The sequence below is a fragment of the Theropithecus gelada genome, chromosome 5, assembly GCF_003255815.1.
Source record: "Theropithecus gelada isolate Dixy chromosome 5, Tgel_1.0, whole genome shotgun sequence".
Lineage (NCBI taxonomy): Eukaryota > Metazoa > Chordata > Mammalia > Primates > Cercopithecidae > Theropithecus > Theropithecus gelada.
Window position 1 is genome coordinate 71,109,133 of NC_037672.1, and position 22,927 is coordinate 71,132,059.

Sequence of the window (22,927 nt, forward strand, 5' to 3'; positions counted from 1 at the left end):
AAGATAGAACTGGTGTTATATTGAATCCACGGATTTTTCTTATTTACCTTATTTCAAACCATTTAAATTAATATACAGGCATCCACTTTGGAAGGTGCTTTCAAATCACCTAGGGATCTTATTAAAATGCATTATAATCCAATGATTAGGACCTGAAATCCTGCATTTCGAACATACTCCTAAGTGGTGCCAAAGATCTACACTTTGAGAATCTACAGCAGACTTCTCAAGGATTATGGTTATGTAGAGACACTGATCCCCTCAGTCCTAAGAGTACCTTCTGCCACCAGAGGGCCAAGAACAGTTTTTCTTCTGCTACATAAAATGACAGTGGTATTTTTCTTCCTTAATGTTAAGTGATATTTTAAAAAAGGCAAAGACATCACTAACAAGTATAGTCATCCCCTTACAAATACATCCCCACTTGAAAGAAAGCTAAAATCAATAGAGCTCACCAGGCGTGGTGGCTCATGCCTGTAATCCCAGCACTGTGGGAGCCTGAGGAGGGCAGACCACCCAAGGTCAGGCATTCGAGACCAGCCTGGTCAACATGGTGAAACCCTGTCTCTACTAAAAATACAAAAATTAGCCGGGCACACACCTATAAATCTCTGCTGCTTGGGAGGCTGAGGCAGGAGAATCACTTGAACCCAGGAGGTGGAGGCTGCAGTGAGCCCAGATTGAGCCACTGCACTCCAGACTGAGTGACAGAGCAAGACTGCGTCTCAAAAAAATAAAAATAAAAATAAAATAAAATCAATAGAGCTCAACTAAAGCAAATTTTGGTTCCCAAATGTCTAGCTGTTTAAAACTGTAGGTTTTTGGTATAGTTTGTTTCTAACTATAATTAGAAATATAATTTTTTAAAAATGTTGGTTCTTCAACCCAAATGTCCATCAATGATAGACTGGATTAAAAAAATGTGGCACATATACACCATGGAATACTATGCAGCCATAAAAAAGGATGAGTTCATGTCCTTTGCAGGGACGTGGATGAAGCTGGAAACCATCATTCTCAGCAAACTATCACAAGGACAGAAAACCAAACACCGCATGTTCTCACTCATAGGTGGGAACTGAACAATGAGATCACTTGGACACAGGGCTGGGAATATCACACACTGGGGCCTGTTGAGGGCTGGGAGAGGGACAGCATTAGGAGAAATACCTAATGTAAATGATGAGTTATGGGTGCAGCAAACCAACATGGCACATGTATTCCTATGCATCAAATCTGCACATTGTGCACATGTACCCTAGAACTTGTATAATTTTTTTTAAAAAAGTTGGTTCTTGATGGCTTGCTATTTTCCAAATGAAACACTGATGAGGATTAAAGGGCTGAAGAGTCTAAGCCACTGCAGCAGACCTCAAAATATTGCTCTGAATTGGTCTGTTGTCCACTGACTCAAAAGTACAATTCCTAAGAGTTGAAAATAAGACAACTGAGTATTTGGCAGGTATGGAGAAGGGTTAATGACAATGGAATCAGGCATGTGTGAGCAAAAACTATAACCACAGGCAGTTTTTAAACAAAGAGCTATTTCAGTAGTTGAATTTAACACTACAGAGCTCTAGCAAACAAATGGATTCCCTAAACAGCAGGAGGGTTATGCTGTTGCTCATCTGTTTGAAACATGATCCCAAACATCACAAAGTTGCCTTAAAATACCTTTCCCCCTATTGTTTCTATTGAATTACTCTTTATTTACAGAGGTTTTCATTTCCACTAAGTTATACTGTTACCTATTTCTACAAAAGAAGATTTACATAAAAAATATTCCTCCTAATGCCCAATACTATAATACTATAACTACTAAACTATTATCATCAAATTTCAATTTGGGAACAACAAAAAGACTCAGGCAGACAAATACAAGGGTAGCAATAAAAGAAAATTTGACCAGGCAAGGTAGCTCATGCCTATAATCCCAGCACTTTGGGAGTCTGAGGCAGGCAGATCGCTTAAGCCCAGGAGTTGGGAGACCAGCCTGGGAAACATGGCAAAACTTCGTCTCTACCAAAAATACAAAAAAATTGGCCAGGCGTGGTGGTGCGTGCCTGCAGTCCCAGCTACTCAAGGGGCTGAGGTGGGAAGATGGCTTTAGGCCAGGAAGTCAAGGCTGCAGTGAACTGAGGCTGTGCCACTGCACTCCAGCCCTCCAGCCTGGGCAACAGAACAAGACTCTGTCCCAAAAAGGAAAATTCAACCTTTCCATTACAAATAGTAACAATAATGCTACTTGGCTATCAGACACTTAAGACTATGATAGGGTCTAGAGGCAGGGAACATAAAGCCGACTCACACTTCAGCTATGACAGGAAAATCCTCTCCATGGGACATAGGCCAAGTAAATGACTTTGTAACTTTACTTCATCTCGCCATTTACATAGGGTATACCCGAAGTAACTAATGGAATCCTCTAGAGGATATTTAAACGCCCATGAATTCTGTAACAGGGCCCATGAGCCCCTATGCTCAGGCCCGCTCCCACACTGTGGAGTGTACTATTTTCAATAAATCCCATCATGCCTTCCTTGCTTTGTCTGTGCATTTTGCCCAATTCTCTGTTCAAGACGCCAAGAACCTGGATACCCACCATCCCTGACATATTTTGGCAAGCCAGCCAGGAGGAGAGGTCAGCCCAAAGGGATTTATTTTTCTCCTTTCTCCTTTTCCTTTCTGCTCCATACAGGGGAATCTCTCTCTCTTTTCCTTTCCGACTTGGGACCCTTGGTGGGCAGCACCTAAACACAGAGACAACTACATGCTTCTGGCCATGGCCAGTGGAACTAAGAGGTTTCCATGCGGAGAAGCCTAACTGCCACCTTCCGGTTCGCTTAAGGAACCTGGGTCTTTTTCATTTTTCCTTTCCTTCTTTTTCAGTCTTTCAGCAGCTGTTTATAACTGCCGTGCCCCAAAGGGGGAAGGACCTGTTTTGTCTTTTTTTAAAATATTTTCCTCACGTGGTCCCTGATTCCTACATTGGCACAGCTCAGAGAAAACTCACATGTTTCAGACGACTTAAAGCTTCTTTTCTTATGCTAACTACTTCCCTTAACAAACTTAACTGGCTAAGGACAAAAAGGTCCACCTGACATCCAGTTCTTCTCATTACACTTCATGGTTATTCTTAGAAAGTTCACATTAGGCTCTGGAGGGGAAAACCTGCATGTGGCACCGGTGCCCACCTAAGGTCAGAGACATCTGACACACTAAGATCGGACCCCATAGGAGGACGCTCTGGGGCATCCTGTGGACCTCAGCCTCCCCATAGAGGATGCTCTTGCAGAGGTTCTGAGGTCTAGAGGTCCTGAGCCCTCCTTAGAATTCTCTCGCAGTTGTAACGCTGCTTGGCCCCAAAACTGTTTGGAATCTGGAGCTTACTGTTTAATGGGAAAGGGGGATGGTGTTGCATGTATCCAGACTTTTGTGCTGCATTCTAAGCAGGGCACCTGACTAACGTGACATTCTCCTTTGGTACTGTTTGGCCCCAGTGCTCTTCGGAGTCTGGGGAGGTTTCGCCTTTAATAATCAAACTGCCATGGAGACTGCTTTCCCTAAAATTCTGGTTCACAGCCTTCATTGGATTATCTATCGGAGCAAAGTAGAACTGGCAAGCTTGTATTGCTACCTCATGGCTAAGCTTCCAAGCAACTGGATCTTTGTATGTATACATGTCTAGATGTATTTATTCATATGTACACTTATTGTTATATGTTGTGTCTACCAAAATTGGCTTATAAGAGTGTTCATAAATTAAGTCTAAGCAATTTTCAAGTTCACGTGACTTAAAAGTAAAACTCTACTAAACAAACTAGCTTTAAAATTGTTGGTGGAATAAAAATAGAAATGCCTTCAGAATTGTCAGCATACATTTTGTCTGAATTTTACGTTTGTCTTTGCTAGATATTTTTAAATGTCAGTGTTAATTTGAGCTTGCCTCTCATTCTATTCAAAGTCTCGCTGGGATAAATGCACATCTGATAGCTTCCTTTGGAAGGACTAATCAGAAACTCAAAAGAATGCAGACGTTTGCCTCCCACCTACCTATGATCTGAAAGCCCCCAACCCCCTCCCCACCTCGAGTTGTCCTGACTTTCCAGAACGAACCAATGTTCGTTTTATATGTGTTTGTTGATGTCTCGTGTCTCCCTTGTTAAAAGTGAAAATTAAGTACAGCGAATGGGATAAATGTTTTAGATAAACTTTTTGTGTAAATTAAAATCTTAAAAGTCATTTTTGATGCTCATTTAATATCTGGGTCATCTTCAACTAAGAAATGGTTGTGATATGGGGAAATACGTTTCTAAAACTGTGGAATTGTTCTTATCTATAAATGCCCATATCTGATAGTACAGGATTTCTTGCTTTTTAGGGTTTCACTGAAGTTTAGGTTGCTAAGGATAAGAATTTTAGTTAACACGTACTTCTGTATACAAAATGTGCCAGAAAGGATTATTAGTGGAAGAAATAATAATTTTGTCTAATTCAGAAGTTATCTAAAAGTTAGTTCAAATTATAGATTTAAAAGGTTATTTATGAAATAATATAGTAAGGAGTCATTAAGTAGGGCAGAAAGATGTGGGAAAAGTTTAAATAATAAAATATTTTTAAAAATCTGATATAGAATTGAAGACATTAGGCTAATTAACATTTTCATAGTTAAAGCTCTTAGTCTTGATTAAAGTAAAATAAGAAGTACTGTAAAGAAATGCAGGCCAGGCACAGTGACTCACACCTGTAATCCCAGCACTCTGGAGGCCAAGGTGGGTGACTCACGAGCTCAGGAGTTCGAGATCAACCTGGCCAATACGGTGAAACCCTGTCTCTACTAAAAATACAAAAATTAGCCAGGCACAGTGGCACGTGCCTGTAATCCCAGCTACTTGGGAGGTTGAGGCAGGAGAATTGCTTGAACCCAGGAGGCAGAGGTTGCAGTGAGCCGAGATCGCACCACTGCACTCCAGTCTGGGTGACAGAGCAATACTCCGTCTCAGAAAAAAAAAAAAAGGATGCATCAGCAGTTTGCCAATTCTTTTTTTAATATAGTTAAGCCTGAAGCTGGATTTACTGTGGAGCCAAATTTCACACACGTTTGCATAGCTTCACACTGTTTACTGTTTTGCATGGATAATGCTGGCACTGGAGTACTTACTGGTCATGTGCCTAACGTGGATTTCTTGATTGCATAGAATGTGAAACAGTATTGGTAAACTAACGGATATTAAATTGTGTATCAGGAATAAAATATTCATTATGTGAGTTTTCTGGGGTCCTAGGTAACACTGTAGGAAAATTTAGGGTTGGTTTCCTGTTTGTTTTTGCTTCTAGTTTTCATTCATTTGCTGTTTATTCTCCTCTGGTTTTACTTGTGTATGCATATATTTTAAAAAACCACGATTTTTTTAGTTCCTAGTGGAAGGCTTTTATTTGGTTCCGTGAATAGTTATTTTCTTTTTTTTTTTTTTTTTTTGAGACGGAGTCTGGCTCTATCACCCAGGCTAGAGTGCAGTGGTGCAATTTCGGCTCACTGCAAGCCATTCTCCTGCCTCAGCCTCCCAAGTAGCTGGGACTACCGGCACCCGCCACCACACCCAGGTATTTTTTTTGTTTTTAGTAGAAACGGAGTTTCACCGTGTTCGCCAGGATGGTCTCGATCTCCCGACCTTGTGATCCACCCGTCTTGGCCTCCCAAAGTGCTGGGATTACAGGCGTAAGCCACCGCGCCTGGCCAGTTATTTTGTTTCTCATGCATTTCTAGCAAGTCATCATTCATTCCATTTATCTGCAATTCCTAAACTACCTTTATCAGGCAGTAGAAATTAATGGAGCGCACCAGCTTTTTATCGTTAAACTAACTTTTCGGATTTTAGGCTTCCTAATACTTTAACTGTGTTCAGTATTCTTATAAATAGAATTTGAGTCATATTTATCTTTCTCTGCCTAACTTGCCCCCAAATTTGTAAACTATTTGTGAGTATTCTTAATTCATGGCAATGTGTTTGCCTGCACACAGTCAAGCAGGATCGCTAGGACCACTCAGAGAACTCAGAAAACTGGCATGCCGGCAAAAGGGTAAGAATTTCTTACCAGTCAATCTCTAGCTTCTTTCTCTGTGCAAACTAGTTAAATATAAAGTAAAAGTCACTGTTTATCTCCTCTGTAAAGTTTTAAATTAATTGCTTTAATAATAATAAGCTGGGTGCAGTGGCTCATTCCTGTAATCCCAGCTCTTTGGGAGGCTGAGGCAGGCGGATCACCTGAGGTCAGGAGTATGAGACCAGCCTGGACAAGATGGTAAAACCCCATCTCTACTACAAATACAAAAATTAGCCAGGCGTGATGGGGCACGCCTGTAATCCCAGCTACTCAGGAGGCTGAGGCAGGAAAAAGCATGAACCCAGGAGGCAGAGGTGCAGTGAGCAGAGAGTGAGACTCTGTCGAAGGAGAAGGAGAGAAGGAGGAAGCGGAAGAGGAAGAGGAGCTTAAATCAAATATTTTGTCAGAAAAGTGAAAAGCGTAATGTCTTTTATTTAGTTCATGTGACTTGAGTAATTTTTGGGAAATAAGGATGGTTTTAAAGATTATTGGTAAAATATGTCTTCAAAATGTAAATATGTGGTCTAAATTATGTTCAAATATTAGGTTTGTTAGATGCTTTAGGGTCATAAGCTGCTTCATTGGTTTTTGAAAATTGTTTAACTTGCCTTTTTCCAGCTAGGTAAGCCTGGGGACATGTGGAGTTGGCCATACCCCTAGCTATGACTATATATCAAACCTTACTGAACATAACTCACTAGGTTCTACATTAAAATTAAAATTGCTAAGAGCTGCCATTATAACATGCAATTAAGACTACTAGAAACAGTTTTATAGCTGGGTGCAGTGGCTCACGCCTGCAATCCCAACACTGTAGGAGGCTGAGGCAGGCAGGTCACCTGAGGTCAGGAGTTCCAGACCAGCCTGGCCAACATGTGGAAACCCCGTCCCCACTAAAACTACAAAAATTAGCCTGGTGTGGTGGTGCGCACCTGTAGTCCAGGCTACTTGGGAGGCTGAGGGAGGAGAATCACTTGAACCCAGAAGGCAGAGGTTGCAGTGAGCCGAGATAGCGCCACTGCACTCCAGCCTGGGCAACAGAGCGAGACTCCATCTCAAAACAACAACAAAAAAAGAAACAGTCTTACATACAATGTGTGTAAGAACAGTAGAATGTGGGGGTTTTTTTGGTAAAAGGTTATAAAAGGTTTTTACTTCTTTAAAATTTCTGAGTCATCATTTTGGCAAAATAAATAATTTACAGGAATCTGGAATTCCAAAAGCAAACTTCAGTTTCAAAATTGTCTTTCCTAATGCCTGGCTTTGTGGATGGATCAGAGGGCCCCCGAAAACATCCCGAAAAAAGGTAAACAGGATTATCTGACATGTTTAGGTACATGGGATTGCCAAAATTACGTTCAATCTTCTTTAGGATATATTTTTGTGAATAATATATGTTCCAAAATTGTATGGGATTTCTAAAATCCCAAAGTCTAAGTTTGGTTATTAAGTTATTGTAAACCACAGAAATAATCAAATTTCCTTGTATAAAGCTACTAACCCAAGTAAAACCAAAAAAAATTAAATATCAAGAAGATACTTTGTCCAATTTTCATTTTAAACCAACTGATACTGAAATTGTTTAAGATAGTTTATCAATGCTTGATCCCACATTCCTGGGAAAATAATTAAAGCTTCAGATACATTTGGTCACCTGGTGGGCCACTTAAACATTTTATAAAGGGATTTCATTAAATTGTTATTTTCAATGCGTGTTTTCTGGTTGTATGAAAGTTTTCCCATGCAAGAGGACTGATGTTAAAACAGCAGATTATTATACTACAGTGTATTTTTACCAGGTAAAGAAAGCTTTTTATGGTTTGGATCTCCTGAGAACATCAGAAAAAGACTGTCCTTCCCATCCACACTACAACAAAACTTCGGGACCCTGAACTTTGGGTTCATAATCTCACAACTGAGAGGGCTCCCTCCATACTTTTGGAACTGTGCACCCATTTGAGGTAAAGCTAACCAAGGAAATTTCTCCCAAGAAAAAGATGACATCCTTGATGTGAACAGTTTTTCCCCAAGTTCAGAGATTAAAACTTCTACTAACACGAAACTCTTATCTTTGAATGTTTTTCTTGCTTATGCATCTATGAACAACAGAAGAGGAAAAGGGGTCTGTTATGTGCACTAATGGGATGTACTTTTATTTTTGAAGGAGTTCGCAGTCAGCCTTATACTTTGATAGATAAAAGATGAAGACCCAATGTAGGTAAGAAACTTTAATGGTACATACATTGCCTCATAATCAGTCAAAAACAAAACACTGGTTCACTACTCTTAAACCATATCATGGGTTAAAGAGAACACTGCCAGGAGGCCTTCACTGTTCTAAAAGGGCATCATTTGTTAGGTCCTTTTCCCATGGTTTAAAGTAAAAGAAGTAGTGATTAGAAATGTATCCCTCATAATAGACTCTATAGCAAATTCTACTGTAAAGGCTACAGTTACACAACAGACTTTAAATTCTCTTGTGAAAGTTATAATAGAATTGGCTGAACAGAGAAGTATGTGAATAGCTGCTGGCACTTGTGGCCTATGAAGAAATACATCAGTGGTAGGCCAGGCGCAGTGGCTCATGCCTGTAATCCCAGCAGTTTGAGAGATCGAGGCAGGTGGATTACCTGAGGTCAGGAGTTTGAGACCGGGCTGGCCAACATGGTGAAACCCCATCTCTACTAAAAATACAAAAACTTAACTGGGTGTGGTGGCACATGCCTGTAATCCCAGTCACTTGGGAGGCTGAGGCAGGAGAATTGCTTGAAATCTGGAAGGCAGAGGTTGCAGTGAGCCGAGATCATGCCATTGCACTCCAGCCTGGGCAACACAGCAAGACTCTGTCTCAAAAAAAAAAAAAAGAAAAGAAATTCAGTGGCAGGGGATTAACAAAGATTGCTTAGTCAAGTGAGTAAACTCTTTAGTTCATTTTTTGATCTATTTGATTTTAGGATGTTTGTTTTATGGGGATCTTGGGTAAGAACTCTTGGTATTACCCTCCCAGTAGTCATAATAATAGTCTCTCTGGCGCACTGCATTCTCTCAAAGGTTTTAAATGCTAGCATGCAGCCATCTCTAGAATGTCATATGGTCTCTCTTCAACTGAAATAAGAGCTGAAGGAAATGTGTTACCATGAGGACACCATAACCTATGAATGACGTGCTGAGACCAGAAACCCAAAATAATGGTAACTGAGAGTAATGCTAAGGCCCTAAATTTTGGTCACACGCTCACCTAAGTGAGAACCTGACCAAAAAGGGGGAATTTTTTAAACAAAATTCTGGGAGGCCATTGTTTTGGACTAAGCTCATGCACGAGGCCCCAACAGACCAAACAAAACTAAAATGGAGTCGTTCGTGCTAAGACTTTAAGGAAACACATAGATTCTAGAATAGACCAGGTTTTGTTTTCTCTCCTTTAAACTCTGTAACAAACATTCCTGACAGCATTGGTACCCACCCTCTGAAGGCCCCATTAAATCTTTTAACCAAATTCACTTCCTCTCGCCTACCAAACACCAAACTTCAGATGATCATGCAATAAAGGTTCCAGCCAGTTCCAGGTGAAGACACCACCCCTGACCATCAAGGAGCTACCCTGCCTCCACTAGACAGAGCAGGGAGAGAGTTCCACAATCCCCAATAGGTAGGGACTATGCCTCAAGCCAGCATGAAACAAGCTATAGAAAAAAAAAAAAAGACCAACAGTCCCTCTGCCTCCCATCAAGATTTCTCGGGATCACATCTCTCAGGGGCAGATGAGGTAGGAAAATAGGGTCTGGAGGCATGGAACATAAGGCCAATTCACACTTCAGCTATGACAGGAAATATCCTCTCCATGGGGTGTAGACCAAGTAAATGACTTTGTAACTTTACTTCATTCTCTCCATTTACATAGGGTGTACCTGAACTAATGGAATCCTCTAAAAAGTATTTAACCTCCCTCACATAGGGCATACTCGAAGTAACTAATGGAATCCTCTAGAAGATATTTAAACTCCCCAAAATTCTGTAACGGGGCCCTTGAGCCCCCATGCTCAGGCCCGCTCCCACTGTGGTGTGTACTTTCAAGTTCAATAAATCCCGTCATGCCTTCCTTGTCTGTGGGTTTTGTCCAATTCTTTGTTCAAGATGCCAAGAACCTAGACACCCTCCACCAGTGACACTATTACCTAAATAATGCTTGTTGACCTTCAAACTCCTGCTTTTAAGTTGTAACCTCAGAATATCAAAATAGCACTAACACATACCATAACAAATCTATAGCAATTGGCTATGATTTAAATAATCATAAGTGGTTTATAAAAAATAACAGCTGCTAGCAATTATCATTGTTAAGATAATGATAATAACCTAAGTATCACTGTTGCACATAAGTCCAGTTGATTGAGCTAGGCCTTCTACATTCAGTATCCTCCCAACATTTCTGAAGCATTGATCCTAAACATAGGATTCATAGGGAAAAAACACATTACTGTCACACACGTACCACACACAACTGAATCTCAGACTGCTTTCATCTTTTATATTGCTACAGGAGGGGCCCACACAGCCCCAAGGAGAGGAGGTGGGGCAGTAACGGCACTATACAACAGCTTGGGCCCAGGCCAGAGAGGGTGGCCAGACAGGGTCAAGAGAACAGCTATAGTACAGGGACAGAGGAAACAACTATCTGAGAATGATCAGTCAGGTTTCTTACAACAAAGAAAAACATAGGAAAGGAGAAGGCTAGAATGAACCCTGTGCCACTGGCTTGCAACTGAAGTAGTGATGTGAACTCACTTAATATACACAGATAGATATAGATAAAAATAGTTGGATATAAATGAATATATTTTTTAGTACGGTCCAATGAGACAGCCTGGGATCAGCAACACATCTGTAATCAGCATACCTACACCTAGATTTTGGTTTCTAAATATCGTTCTCCACTGAGCAGAACCAATGTCCTCAGATAAATGTCTATTTCCTGGACTGGGGAAGAAAAAGTATAAGATAAAAAATATTTTGTTGTGCCAGGAAGGAAGGAAGTGCTCAAAAGAGGATGGAAACAAGTTAAAGAAACATAGAAGCCAACTCGCTGAAGAACATGGGAATCCTTATATCCACACTGCCTTAGTCACTTTAGGCTGTTATAACAAAGTACCTCAGACTGCGTAACTTACAAGCAACAGAAATTTATTGCTCACAGTTAAAAAGACGGTATAGTTCAAGATCAAGTCACCAGCAGATTTGATGTGTGGTGAAGTCCTCATATATGGCTCCTTCCATGTGTGCTCACATGGTAGAAGGGCAAAGAGGCTAACATGTTTCCTCAGGCCTCTTTATCAGGGCACTAATACCATTATTGAGGGGTCTAGCCCTCCACCTGATCACCACCCAAAGGCTCTGTCTTCTAATACCATCACCTTGGTGATCACTTTCAACATACGAATTTTAGAGGGATACAAACATTCAGATCACAGCACACATTGGCATTAAAAAAAAAAAAAAAGAAGAAGAAGAGCAAATTCCTCCTTACAGTAAAATTACCAACTAATAAATTTAGAAGCAATGACAGAATTAGCACTTTGGCAATCATCATAGTAACAATTTAGACAAGAAACATCAATGAACACTAAAACTAGTGCGTGAAAACAGAATGAGGAATGGGAGAGCTACGTACTACCAAAATATCACCCCATAAAATATTAATAACAAAAAATAATAATAAGAACCTTATAGTGGAGAATCCTGGTAAACACATTAATCAAAGGATCAAAGTTAACACCACCAATAATGGACAAATAGACACTATACGCATCTGATAAGATGCAGTAAGAAAAATGCACATCACCTGGGCACAGTGGCTCACACCTATAATCCCAGCACTTTGGGAGGCCAAGGAGGAAGGATTGCTTGAGCCCAGGAGTTTGAGACCAGCCCTGGCAACATGGGCTGTCTCTATAAAAAATTTAAAAATTGGCCAGGCGCGGTGGCTCAAGCCTGTAATCCCAGCACTTTGGGAGGCCGAGACTGGCGGATCACAAGGTCAGGAGATCGAGACCATCCTGGCTAACACGGTGAAACCCCGTCTCTACTAAAAAATACAAAAAAACTAGCCGGGCGTGGTGACGGGCGCCTGTAGTCCCAGCTACTCGGGAGGCTGAGGCAGGAGAATGGCGTAAACCCGGGAGACAGAGCTTGCAGTGAGCCGAGATTGCGCCACTGCACTCCAGCCTGGGTGACAGAGCGAGACTCCGTCTCAAAAAAAAAAAAAAGAAAAAAAAAATTTAAAAATTAGCAGGGTGTGGCAACACACACCTGTGGTCCCTGTTACTTGGGAGGCCAAGGTGGGAGGATTGCTTGAGCCTGGGAGATAGAGGCTACAGTGAGCCATGGTCGCACCACAGCATTCCAGCCTGGGCAACAGAGTGAGACTATCCCAAAAAATACATAGATACATACATACATACATATATACACACACACACACACACACACAAACATACATAAGAAAAACTTACATGGCTTCTGTGATGTTGCTCAAATGCGTAACTCAAATGCACAAGGAAACATCAGAGAAACTCAAAGGGAGGAATGTTCTACAAAATGGCCTGTAATCCTCAAAAATGTAAAGGTCATGAAAGTCAAGGAAAGACTGACAAACTATTTCAGTTTGAAAAACACAGGCTGGGCCTGGTGGCTCACGCCTGTAATCTCAGCACTTTGGGAGGCCAAGGCCGGGCAAATTGCTGGAGCCCAGAAGTGCAAGACCTTCCTGGGCAATATGGCAGTATGGTGGGCAATATGGTGGGCATATTGCCCTGCCTGGGCAATATGGTGAAACCCCATCTCCACCAAAAAAAAAGATTAGCCGGGCGTGGTGGAACGTGCCTGTAGTCCCAGCTACTCAGGAGACTGAGATGGGAGGATCCCTTGAGCCCAGAAAGTCGAGGCTGCAGTGAGCTGAGATTGGGCCACTGCACTCCAGCTCGGCAGCAGAGCAAGACTCTGTAAGAAGAAAAGAAAAAAGAAAAACACTACAGACATATGTGGATGCAATACATGATTCATGACTGGATCCTTTTGCTGAAGATGACATTGTTAAAGCAACAGATGAAACTCAATGGGGTTTCTGGATAAGGAATACATGGAGGTTCTTTACACTGTTCTTTGCCACTTTTCGGAAAGTTGAAAAATGCTTCAAAATTAAATTTAAGGCCAGGCATGGTGGCTCACGCCTGTAATCCCAGCACTTAAGGAGGCTGAGGCCGGTGGATCACCTGAGGACAAAGTTGAGACCAGCCTGGTCAACATGGTGAAACCCCATCTCTATTAAGAATACAAAAATTAGCCGGCCATGGTGGCAGGAGCCTGTAATCCCAGCTACTTGGGAGGCTGAAGCAGGTGAATTAACTGAACCCAGGAGGCAGAGAATGCAGTGAGCCGAGATCGTTACCACTGCACTCCAGCCTGGGAGACAGAGCGAGACTCCATCTCAAAAAAAAAACAAAAAACAAAAAATTAAATTTAAAAATCACTTCTGTAAATGAATGTATTTCACAGCTATACTTATACTAAAATGTGCTGTAAAAGACGGCCCTAAGGCTGAGCATGATGACTCACGCCTGTAATCCCAGCACTTTGGGAGGCTGAGGCAGGTAGATCACTTGAGGCCAGGAGTTCAAGACCAGCCTGGCCAACATGGTGAAACTCTGTCTCTGCTAAAAATACAAAAATGAGCTCGGCATGGTGGCAGGCGCCTGCAGTCCCAGCTACTCGGGAGGTTGAGGCGGGAGAATCACTTGAACCCAGGAGGCGGAGGTTGCAGTGAGTCGAGATCGTGGCATTGTGCCTGGGAGAGAGAAAGAGGCCCTGTCTCAAAAACAAAAACAAAAAAAAGATGGCCTTAGGTTGGTTAATATTAAGCAAAAATGAAACATAGGAAGAAAAGGAGCGGTAAAGTTCTCTACAGGGCTCAGTTTGACATTCCTAAGAGGTAGAACGGTTTCATATTTTTCAAGTAACATGTAGCTATTTTGCTTCAGTATCTCCTAATCAAATATACAGTTTAGAGAAGTGCTACATGTATTAGACATGTGCTTTCATATATCAGAAACTCCAAAAGTACAAAAACTGCAACTACACTTAGAGAAAGAAATCAATAACAGTAAAAGTAACTAAATGGCAATTATTTTGCACTCTGATATGTGAAGAAAAAAAAAAGCTACCTCGTATCAGATGATAAAAGTAAACTAAAGCCAGTCAGTACTGCAACTCCCAAAACTATAGTTCTTTCTGAAAAGATGACCATGTTCACTTCCACTCCCCATGTTCCCCTCAAAAATACAACATATTAAAAAGGATAACATATATTATATACAAAGATATTACATATACATATAACATATCTTTTTATATGTTGTATTAAATTATATATATTTAATAACGAAAAGAAAAAAGCAAAATAACCTTACAGAGGAGAATATATTAAAGGATATAATATATGATATCCTTTTTTATTGGGTTGTCAGATAAAAAACTGTAAGATAATACTTGGTCATCAGCCATTCAAAATGATGTTGCAGAAGTCTATTCTCTAGCATAAAAAAAATTTACAAGTAAAAAACCTGATCTATGTACAGTGGAAATCCATTTGTATATTTTTAAATACATACAAACAAAAAAGCAATAAAAAGATTCAGAAGAAATTAGCCAGGCACGGTGGCTCATGCCTGTAATTGCAGCACTTTGGGAGGCCAAGGCAGGCGGATCACAAGGTCAGGAGTTCGAGACCAGCCTGGCCAATATGGTGAAACCCCATGCCTACTAAAAGTACAAAAATTAATTAGCCGGGCGTGGTGGCGGGCGCCTGTAGTCCCAGCTGCTCTAGAGGCCGAGGCAGGAGAACTGCTTAAACCTGGGAGGTGGAGGTTGCAGTGAGCTGAGATCATTCCACTGCACTCCAACCTGGGTGACAGAGCGAGGCTCTGTTTCAAAACAAAAAAAAAAGATTCAGAAGTAGTTGTATCCCTAATACAAACAACAGTTGTCTCCAAAGGTGTGATTATGAATAATTTTTATTTTCTTCCTTTTCCTACCATTATTTAGTGATTTCTCCAACATGTATATTATTTTTACACTAAAGATAAAGGTTAAAAACACTTGAATATTATATTAATTTAAAAGTTACTATTTTATCTTCTACTAGTGTATTATTGGTGAATCTTAGAAAAGAGTCCCAGCAGCATGAGACAGTAACACCTGGTAACTGAAGACTTCTCTTAATAACAAGGCCTACTTGAATATCAGCTTGGAGAAAAAATATTTAGATAGATATACACACATATATACATACATGTACGTGTGTATATATGTATATACATGCATGTGTATGTGTGTATATACATCTACATATAGATATACATAGTTTTGTTAATTATAGATAAGATAGTATAAGGCAGGATCAGCTGGACGCAATGGCTCCCACCTATAATCCCAGCGCTTCGGGAGGCCGAGGCAGGCAGATTGCCTGAGGCCAGGAGTTCGAGACCAGCCTGGTCAACATGGCAAACCCCCATCTCTACTAAAAATACAAAAATTAGCTGGGCGTGGTGGTGCACACCTGTAGTCCCAGATACTCAGTAGGCTGAGGCAGGAGAGTCACTTGAACCCAGGAGACAGAGTTTGCAGTGAGTTGAGATCACGCCACTACACTGCAGACTGGGTGACAGAGCGAAACTCTGTCTCCAAAAAAAAAAGGCCGGGCGTGGCGGCTCATACCTGTAATCCCAGCACTTTGGGAGGCCGAGACGGGCGGATCACGAGGTCAGGAGATCGAGACCATCCTGGCTAACACGGTGAAACCCCGTCTCTACTAAAAAATAAAAAAAAAAATTAGCCGGGCGAGGTGGCGGGCGCCTGTAGTCCCAGCTACTCGGGAGGCTGAGGCAGGAGAATGGCGGGAACCCGGGAGGCGGAGCTTGCAGTGAGCTGAGATCCGGCCACTGCACTCCAGCCCGGGCGACAGAGCGAGACTCCGTCTCAAAAAAAAAAAACAAAAAAAAAAAAAAAGAATGACAAATGGAAGGTATGTAGCACAGTGCTCAGTAAGTTATTTCCTTCCTTTTTTCCTTCCTTTCCCAATCCATCTGTTTCTTCCTGTACAGAAATAGACCTAGTTCAGCTTTCATTGTTGACATTAAAAAAAAAAAGAAAGAAAGAAGAAATTGACCTGGTTCAGTCATTCACATTCCCAAATCACCTTTCCTACAGACTTTCATTTATAAGTTAACTGTAGCCAGGTGTGGTAGCACGCACCTATAATCTCAGCTACTCTGGAGGTTGAGGTGGGAGGACTGCTTAAGCCTATGAGTTTGAGGCCAGCGCGGGCAACACAGTAAGACCCAGTCTCTTTTTAAATTATTTTTTAAGACTGAGTCTCACTCTGTCACCCAGGCTGGAGTGCAATGGTGCAATCCTGGCTCACTGAAGCTTCTGCCTCCTGGGTTCAAGCAATCCACCCACTTCAGCCTCACAAGCAGCTGAGCACCACCACCACCTGGCTAACGTTTTTGGTAGAGATGGGAGTTTTGCCATGTTACCCAGGCTGTTCTCAAAGTCTGGGGCTCAAGGTTCCACCCCCTCAGTCTCCCAAAGTGCTGGAGTTATAGGTGTGAGCCACCGCCCTTGGCTGACACTGTCTCTTAACAAGAAAAAGTTAAATGTACTTGTTTTAACTCCATTCCAAATAAGTAGCCTTACATTAGGAAATTACACTTTGGTCTTTTCCAAGTCAAATTTTTTTTTCAGAATTCCATTAGTCAAAAGAGACCCATAACTTAAAAATGCTACAAACTCAGAGAACATGCAATATACTTTTTGAATGATTACTCAGAACTCACTTTTATCCTCAATTTCCCTGCCTTTCATATGCCTAAAATGTCAGGAAAGAAAAACCCCTATGTCAAAAGACCAATTGTCCCCAGGCCAATAATTAGCCACCAACCTGAAGTCGGTGATTTTTGCCTCTTTAGCTAAAAGTAGTACGCAGGCCATGTTACTAATAGACCCGTCAGCTCCAAAATTCTATGGCCTCTTGCACAAACATGAAGGTGAACAATTCACAGGCAAATTCTTGACTCAAAGATGTTTCCTCTGACTGCAATCTCCCACTTCCCCTTGTCTTCTTAGAGAGCTCCTGTTCACCTTCCATTAATTATCACCCACTTCTTTCATGAAACTTTCCTAAAGCCTAAGTAGAACAAATTGCTACACATACTTTGGGCCCCCATGATTGTACTGCATCTATCGTAGATGACTATATACCATCCACCATCTCTGGAATCTCATATCTTCCTCAATGCCTGGTACACAGCAGGTGCTAAGGATGTGTTTAAAAGATTTGAGTCCACAAAATTAAATGAGGTCCCTGTGAAGTTTCCATATCTACCATGAGAGTTTAGCTTAATCTGAAGATACACAGAGGCCAACCTGCGGCACAACCAAAGCTCTGTCCCAGCCAGACCCACACACGCAGTGCAAATTTATCCTGAGAGTTTATACAAAAGCTACACAAAGGTATCATTCCTGCAGATGATCTGGGAACCCACTCTGGGGATTATCCTAATCTGTCTCAACTCCCTATTCAAAAATCTCTATACCCTGCTCTCCTTTGTTTCATGGCACTTACGACCTTCTGCCATACTACATGATTTATTGATGTTTAGTATTTACGGACACTTACCAGAACATAAGTCCCACCAATGCAGGGATTTTTTTCTCTTTTGTCACAAAGGTGCCCAACATCTACATCAGCGCCTGGCACAGCAATTTTGTTTTTTCTCTTTTTTTGAGATGGTCTCACTCTGTCGTACAGGCTGGAGTGCAGTGGCATAATCTTGGCCCACTGCAACCTCCGCCTCCTGGATTCAAGTGATTCTCCTAGTCAGTCTCCCATGTAGCTGGGATTACAGGCCTCCACCATCACGCCCGGCTAATTTTTTTATTTTTAGTAGACATGGGGTTTCATTTCTTGGTCAGGCTGGTCTCGAACCCCTGACCTCAAGTGATCCACCCACCTCGGCCTCCCAAAGTGCTGGGATTACAGGCCTGAGCCACGATGTCCCGCGACTAGCCTTTTTTTAAAGACAATGTCTCACTCTCTATGGGCCAGGCTGGAGTGCAGTGGCGTGATTATGTCTCACTACAGCCTTGATGTCTTCAATCTCCTCAGGCTCAGATGACCCTTCCACCTCTGCCCCCAGAGTAGCTGGGACTACAGGCTCACACTGCCACACACCTGGCTAATTTTTGTATTTTTGGGGTAGAAACAGAGTTTTGCCATGTTGTCCAGGCTGGTGTGGAACTCTGGGCTCAAGTGATCCGCCCACCTCAGCCTCCCAAAGTGTTGGAATTACAAGCAGGAGTCACCGCGCCCGGCCTACAGTGCGCCTTTTAAAAATCAGTAGTAATTCTTTCCTTCTATCTTAGAGCCCTCAAGAGTCATGAGTCACCACCTTTGCAGCCCTATCTTGCATTGCCCTTATTTCCTCTGCTTCATCCACTGATAGTAGGCTTCCCAGTAAGCTTTCAAGAATGGGAGGAAAATATTTGTATTTAACTCCTAAGCTGTAACTCTTTCCTTCTCTGCTCATCTGTTGGTAAAGAAATAGTATTCAGACGGCCAGGTGCGATGGCTCACACCTGTAATCTCAGCCCTTTGGAAGGCCAAGATGAGCGGATTGTTTGAGCCCAGGAGACCAGCCTGGGTGACATGGCAAAACCCTGACTCTACCGAAAAAAAAAAAAAAAAAAATCAGCCAGGTATAGTGGCACATACCTGTGGTACCAGCTACTTGTGGTGGGGAGGGGGTTTCAGATGAAAGAATCACTGAGCCTGGGAAGTCAAAGCTACATTGATTGAGCTGTGACCACGCCACTGCACTCCATCCTGGGCAACAGAGTGAGCTCGTCTCAAAAAAAACAAAAAACAAAAAAAACAGTATTCAGACAGTTATACCAAATAACAAACAGATGAAATAACCAAAGCTTTGTTCTTTCACTTCCAATAATAATCATTTCTATGTGGTATTCACTTTGTATTTTTAATTGATGGTGGGCAAAGACCAAAAGTAAAAATGTTGAATTAACTTTTCTGATTGTGAAGCACATGGGCTAAATATGTTGAGAGTATATCAAATGCTAGATAGATGTAACCTAACTGGAAAATTGTGCTCCAAACGGTGCAAATGCTCTAAGGTGCTATATACATTAGTTACAGCAAGATTTCTTTTGTAGTTACTAACCTTCAGGAGAAATGAACTAATCTATCACACTTCTGAATGTATATTAAACACTGAGCCATGTAAAAATAGGACACTACTGTATTTGTATTCAAAAAATAGCATCAGAACCTTCTCCATCCCCTAGTTTCAGCCAAATATGGCTCTTCCCTGCTTTAACCAATTTTTTTTTTTTTTTTTGAGATGGAGTCTCGCTCTGTCACCCAGGCTGGAGTGCAGTGGCACGATCTCATCTCACTTCAACCTCTACCTCCCGGGTTCAAGTGATCCTCCTGTCTCCGCCTCCCGAGTAGCTGGGATTACCAGCACGCCACCTCACCCAGCTAATTTTTGTATTTTTAGTAGAGATGGGGTTTCACCATATTGGCCAGGCTGATCTCGAACTCCTGACCTGATGAACTGCCCGCCTTGGCCTCCCAAAGTGCTGGGATTACAGGCGTCAGCCACCGTGCCCGGCCTTGCTTTAACCAATTTAGCTTACTAGACACAAGCCCATCAGCAGTAGTCATGGACATCATCTACAGCACTATTTTGAATACAGCTTCTAAATTCTTGAAAAAAAACATTAGCAATGTAAAATTAAGCTCAAGACGAGAAGCTTCAAGCTGAGATGCTTGAATATGGTGATTAGAACTAAAACAAGAAACTGCCCAGGCGCGGTGGCTCACGTCTGTAATCCCAGCATTTTGGGAGATCGAGGCGGACAGATCACTTGAAGTCAGGAGTTCGAGACCAGCCTGGCCAACATGGTGAAACCCCCATCTCTACTAAAAAATACAAAAATTAGCCAGGCGTGGTGGCGCCGGCCTGTAGTGCCAGCTACTTAGGAGGCTAAGGCAGGAGAACCGCTTGAACCCGGCAGGCGGAGGTTGCAGTGAGCCGAGATCACGCCACCACACACTCCATTCTGGGTGACAGAGCAGAGACTCCGTTTCAAAAAAAGAAAAGAAGAATTAAAATAGGAAACAAGGACTTTTTTATAAAGTCACCCAGTCCTGTCATCTAGCCCTATGTCAATCTGACAAACTCAGAATCAACTTCTAGGAGGAGCCTAAGAAATCCCTTTCACAGTATAAACGTTTTAGGCAAGTTAACACATGCCGGGTCCCCTATGCATATTGGAAATAGCAAGTCTGCCCCTAGGTCAGCCTTCTGTGATTGTTCAGTTTTGCTTAAACACCCTAAAAAAAAAATTCTAGATGTAAGCATGTGAAAATAAGGGTGAACTGGCAGGGCGCGGTGGCTCCCGCCTGTAATCCCAGCACTTTGGGAGGCCGAGGCAGGTGGATCACGAGGTCAGGAAATCAAGACCATCATGGTGAAACCCCGTTTCGGGCGTGGTGGCGGGTGCCTGCAGTCCCAGCTACTCGGGAGGCTGAGGCGTGAACCCAGGAGGCGGAGCTTGCAGTGAGCCGAGACCACGCTACTGCACTCCAGCCTGGGCAACAGAGCGAGACTCCATCTCAAAAAAAAAAAAAAAAAGAAGGGTGAATTAAATTCTCAGTATTCAGACGTCAATGTAATAACTAAAAATTATTAGTCAAGGAAAGAAAGGAAATCATAAGAAAATAATCTTTAAATGCTAATTTCTCCACAACAGTAAAAGAGTATATATGGGATGAGTTTCAACTTCTGAGTTTTTATTAGTTTTCTAAACACAGACTAAACATGGAATGAGTGCATCACAACAAAGCCTTCAAAGGAGTTATTCCTCAGGGTGTAACCCCTGTTTTCAGACGACCTGAGGCTTATCTACTGCCTCCATATCCACATCTGGCCATCCCATCCTTCTGCCCTTCCCTCTCCACGTTCCCCCCACTCGTCTGGAACAAACGATAAGTAAGTGAAATAATGACCAGCACTAAATATGACGCCAAAGTTGGCATTTACAAATGATTTTCCAAACAACTCCCCAGAGGACCTAATCAACTTAGCAGGGTACACTATCCAAAACCTATTTGCTGGTTGTCTAAAAAGATAAAACTCGTCTTCTTCAGGAAAGTAGTCTGGCAAGAAGGGCGCCTCGAGGAAGCAAGGAGGCGGCTCCAGACCCCTTTCCTGGGGACCCCAGTCTGTGTCCAAGGGATCCCGACCCGCAAGCAGCCTTATTTCAGTGTTACAAGTACATAACTTGTCATCCCAACTTCCCAGCCCTAAGACGAGAGAGGAAGTTAAAAGGGTCCTGGGATGACGGGGGAAAGTACGACAGTCTATCTTCTGTGCTTGGGACCCAGAAAAGAGCATTGGGCAGCCGCGACGGAGCCCTTCGACCGGGCACTGGTTGGATATGGGTTGTGCAGGACAGTGGGAGATACCCACGAGAAGCGCGCAAACAAGCCCGGGAATGCGAGCGAGGGCAGAGACGGGGGTGATGAAGGAATCCAGGCGCTGGCCCCGGGGTGTGCCAGGTGGAAAGAACCTCCTCAGGGCTGGAGGAGCCCACGCGTACTCGAAGCCCGATAGGGAGGCGGTGGTTAGACTAGTTGGAGCGCTCCGCGCAGTCCCGGGGCCCCGCTTGGTGGTGACGCCCGGCCCGGGCAGCGCGGGGCCAGGAGGGTGGGGACGAGGGTGGGCGGCGGACGCCGGGCGGAAGGCAGCGGGCAGCGGGCAGCGGGCGGGGGCCCAGGTCCACCCGAACAAAGCCGGCGCGTGCGGGGCCTGGCTACTCACAACAAGAAGCTCATGTTGGCCGCGGTGCAGGCTGCAGGCTCGGCGGTTGCGAGGCCTCGGAGCGGCGTCGGCGAGGAAAGGAGAGAAAACGCAAATGGAACAGGAGACAGGGAGACGGAGGAGGAGGTGCGGAGACCTGGTTGCTCGGTGGCCGCAACTAGTTCGGCTCAGCTAGTTCCAATGGCAGGCGGAGGGGGCGGAAGTGGGTAGCGCTCGTCTTGAATCACTCCAGGGGAGGGGAAGGAAAGGGAGGCGGGGCAGGGCTGCAGGCTCTCCGCGCGCCCCTCCCCAGCTCCCGGCCGCCCCCACCTCACGAGCTCTCGCGATAGCGGTGCAAGCCCACCCCTCCCGTCTGGCTGCGGCCTGGGGTCGCTCACCTTCTGGTCCTCTCTGCTGCCAGGGACCACGCCCAGCGTGTGCGCAGGGGCCGCCCGGCCCCCCTGTCTACCCGGTTAGGGGATCGTGGCAGAGCGCTGGGAGACGCTCAGCTGGGCTCCGGAGGTTAGGGGGGAAGTGGGCTTCCGCTCCGAGATGTCAGGGTCCCGCAGTGAGGGATGGAATTACCACGGAGTTAGGCCCACAGTGAGTGCCCGGCCAAGGGCGGTGAAAGGTGATGGCATCTTGCTCTGCTACCACTTAAAAACAGGAGGGAGTTTCATCAGGTTGGAATGGCTTGGAGGAAAAGGATCAAATGGGTTTTCAAGGTCTCTGTCTTTTTATAGTAATATTTGTAAACCCTGAACTAGGGGAAGGTCAGGGTCCGTGACTACCTGAACAGGCAAGCCAGGCTGTCATCAGCAGCTGGGAAAAGTAAGCGAGCCAAGGAGGAGAGCTGAGCTCAGTTCACCGCAGAACCTAGCAAG

At 43.4% G+C, this 22,927-nt stretch overlaps 1 protein-coding gene across 3 annotated transcripts in view; it reads right to left on the bottom strand.

Moving 5' to 3' along the window:
* The window catches only part of MOB1B (MOB kinase activator 1B), an 82,752-nt gene extending 60,463 nt beyond the window's left edge, over positions 1-22,289 (bottom strand). Inside the window, exon 1 of one of the 3 annotated variants that reach the window (XM_025385267.1) lies at positions 22,065-22,289. Coding sequence is in view for 1 of the 3 variants with exons in the window: in XM_025385268.1 (XP_025241053.1) it covers positions 22,065-22,078 (14 nt within the window). In the remaining 2 variants the exon portion in view is untranslated. The remainder of the gene's footprint in view (positions 1-22,064) is intronic. The other 2 variants (XM_025385268.1, XM_025385266.1) reach the window with 2 other exon arrangements.
* Positions 22,290-22,927: the final 638 nt, after the last annotated feature.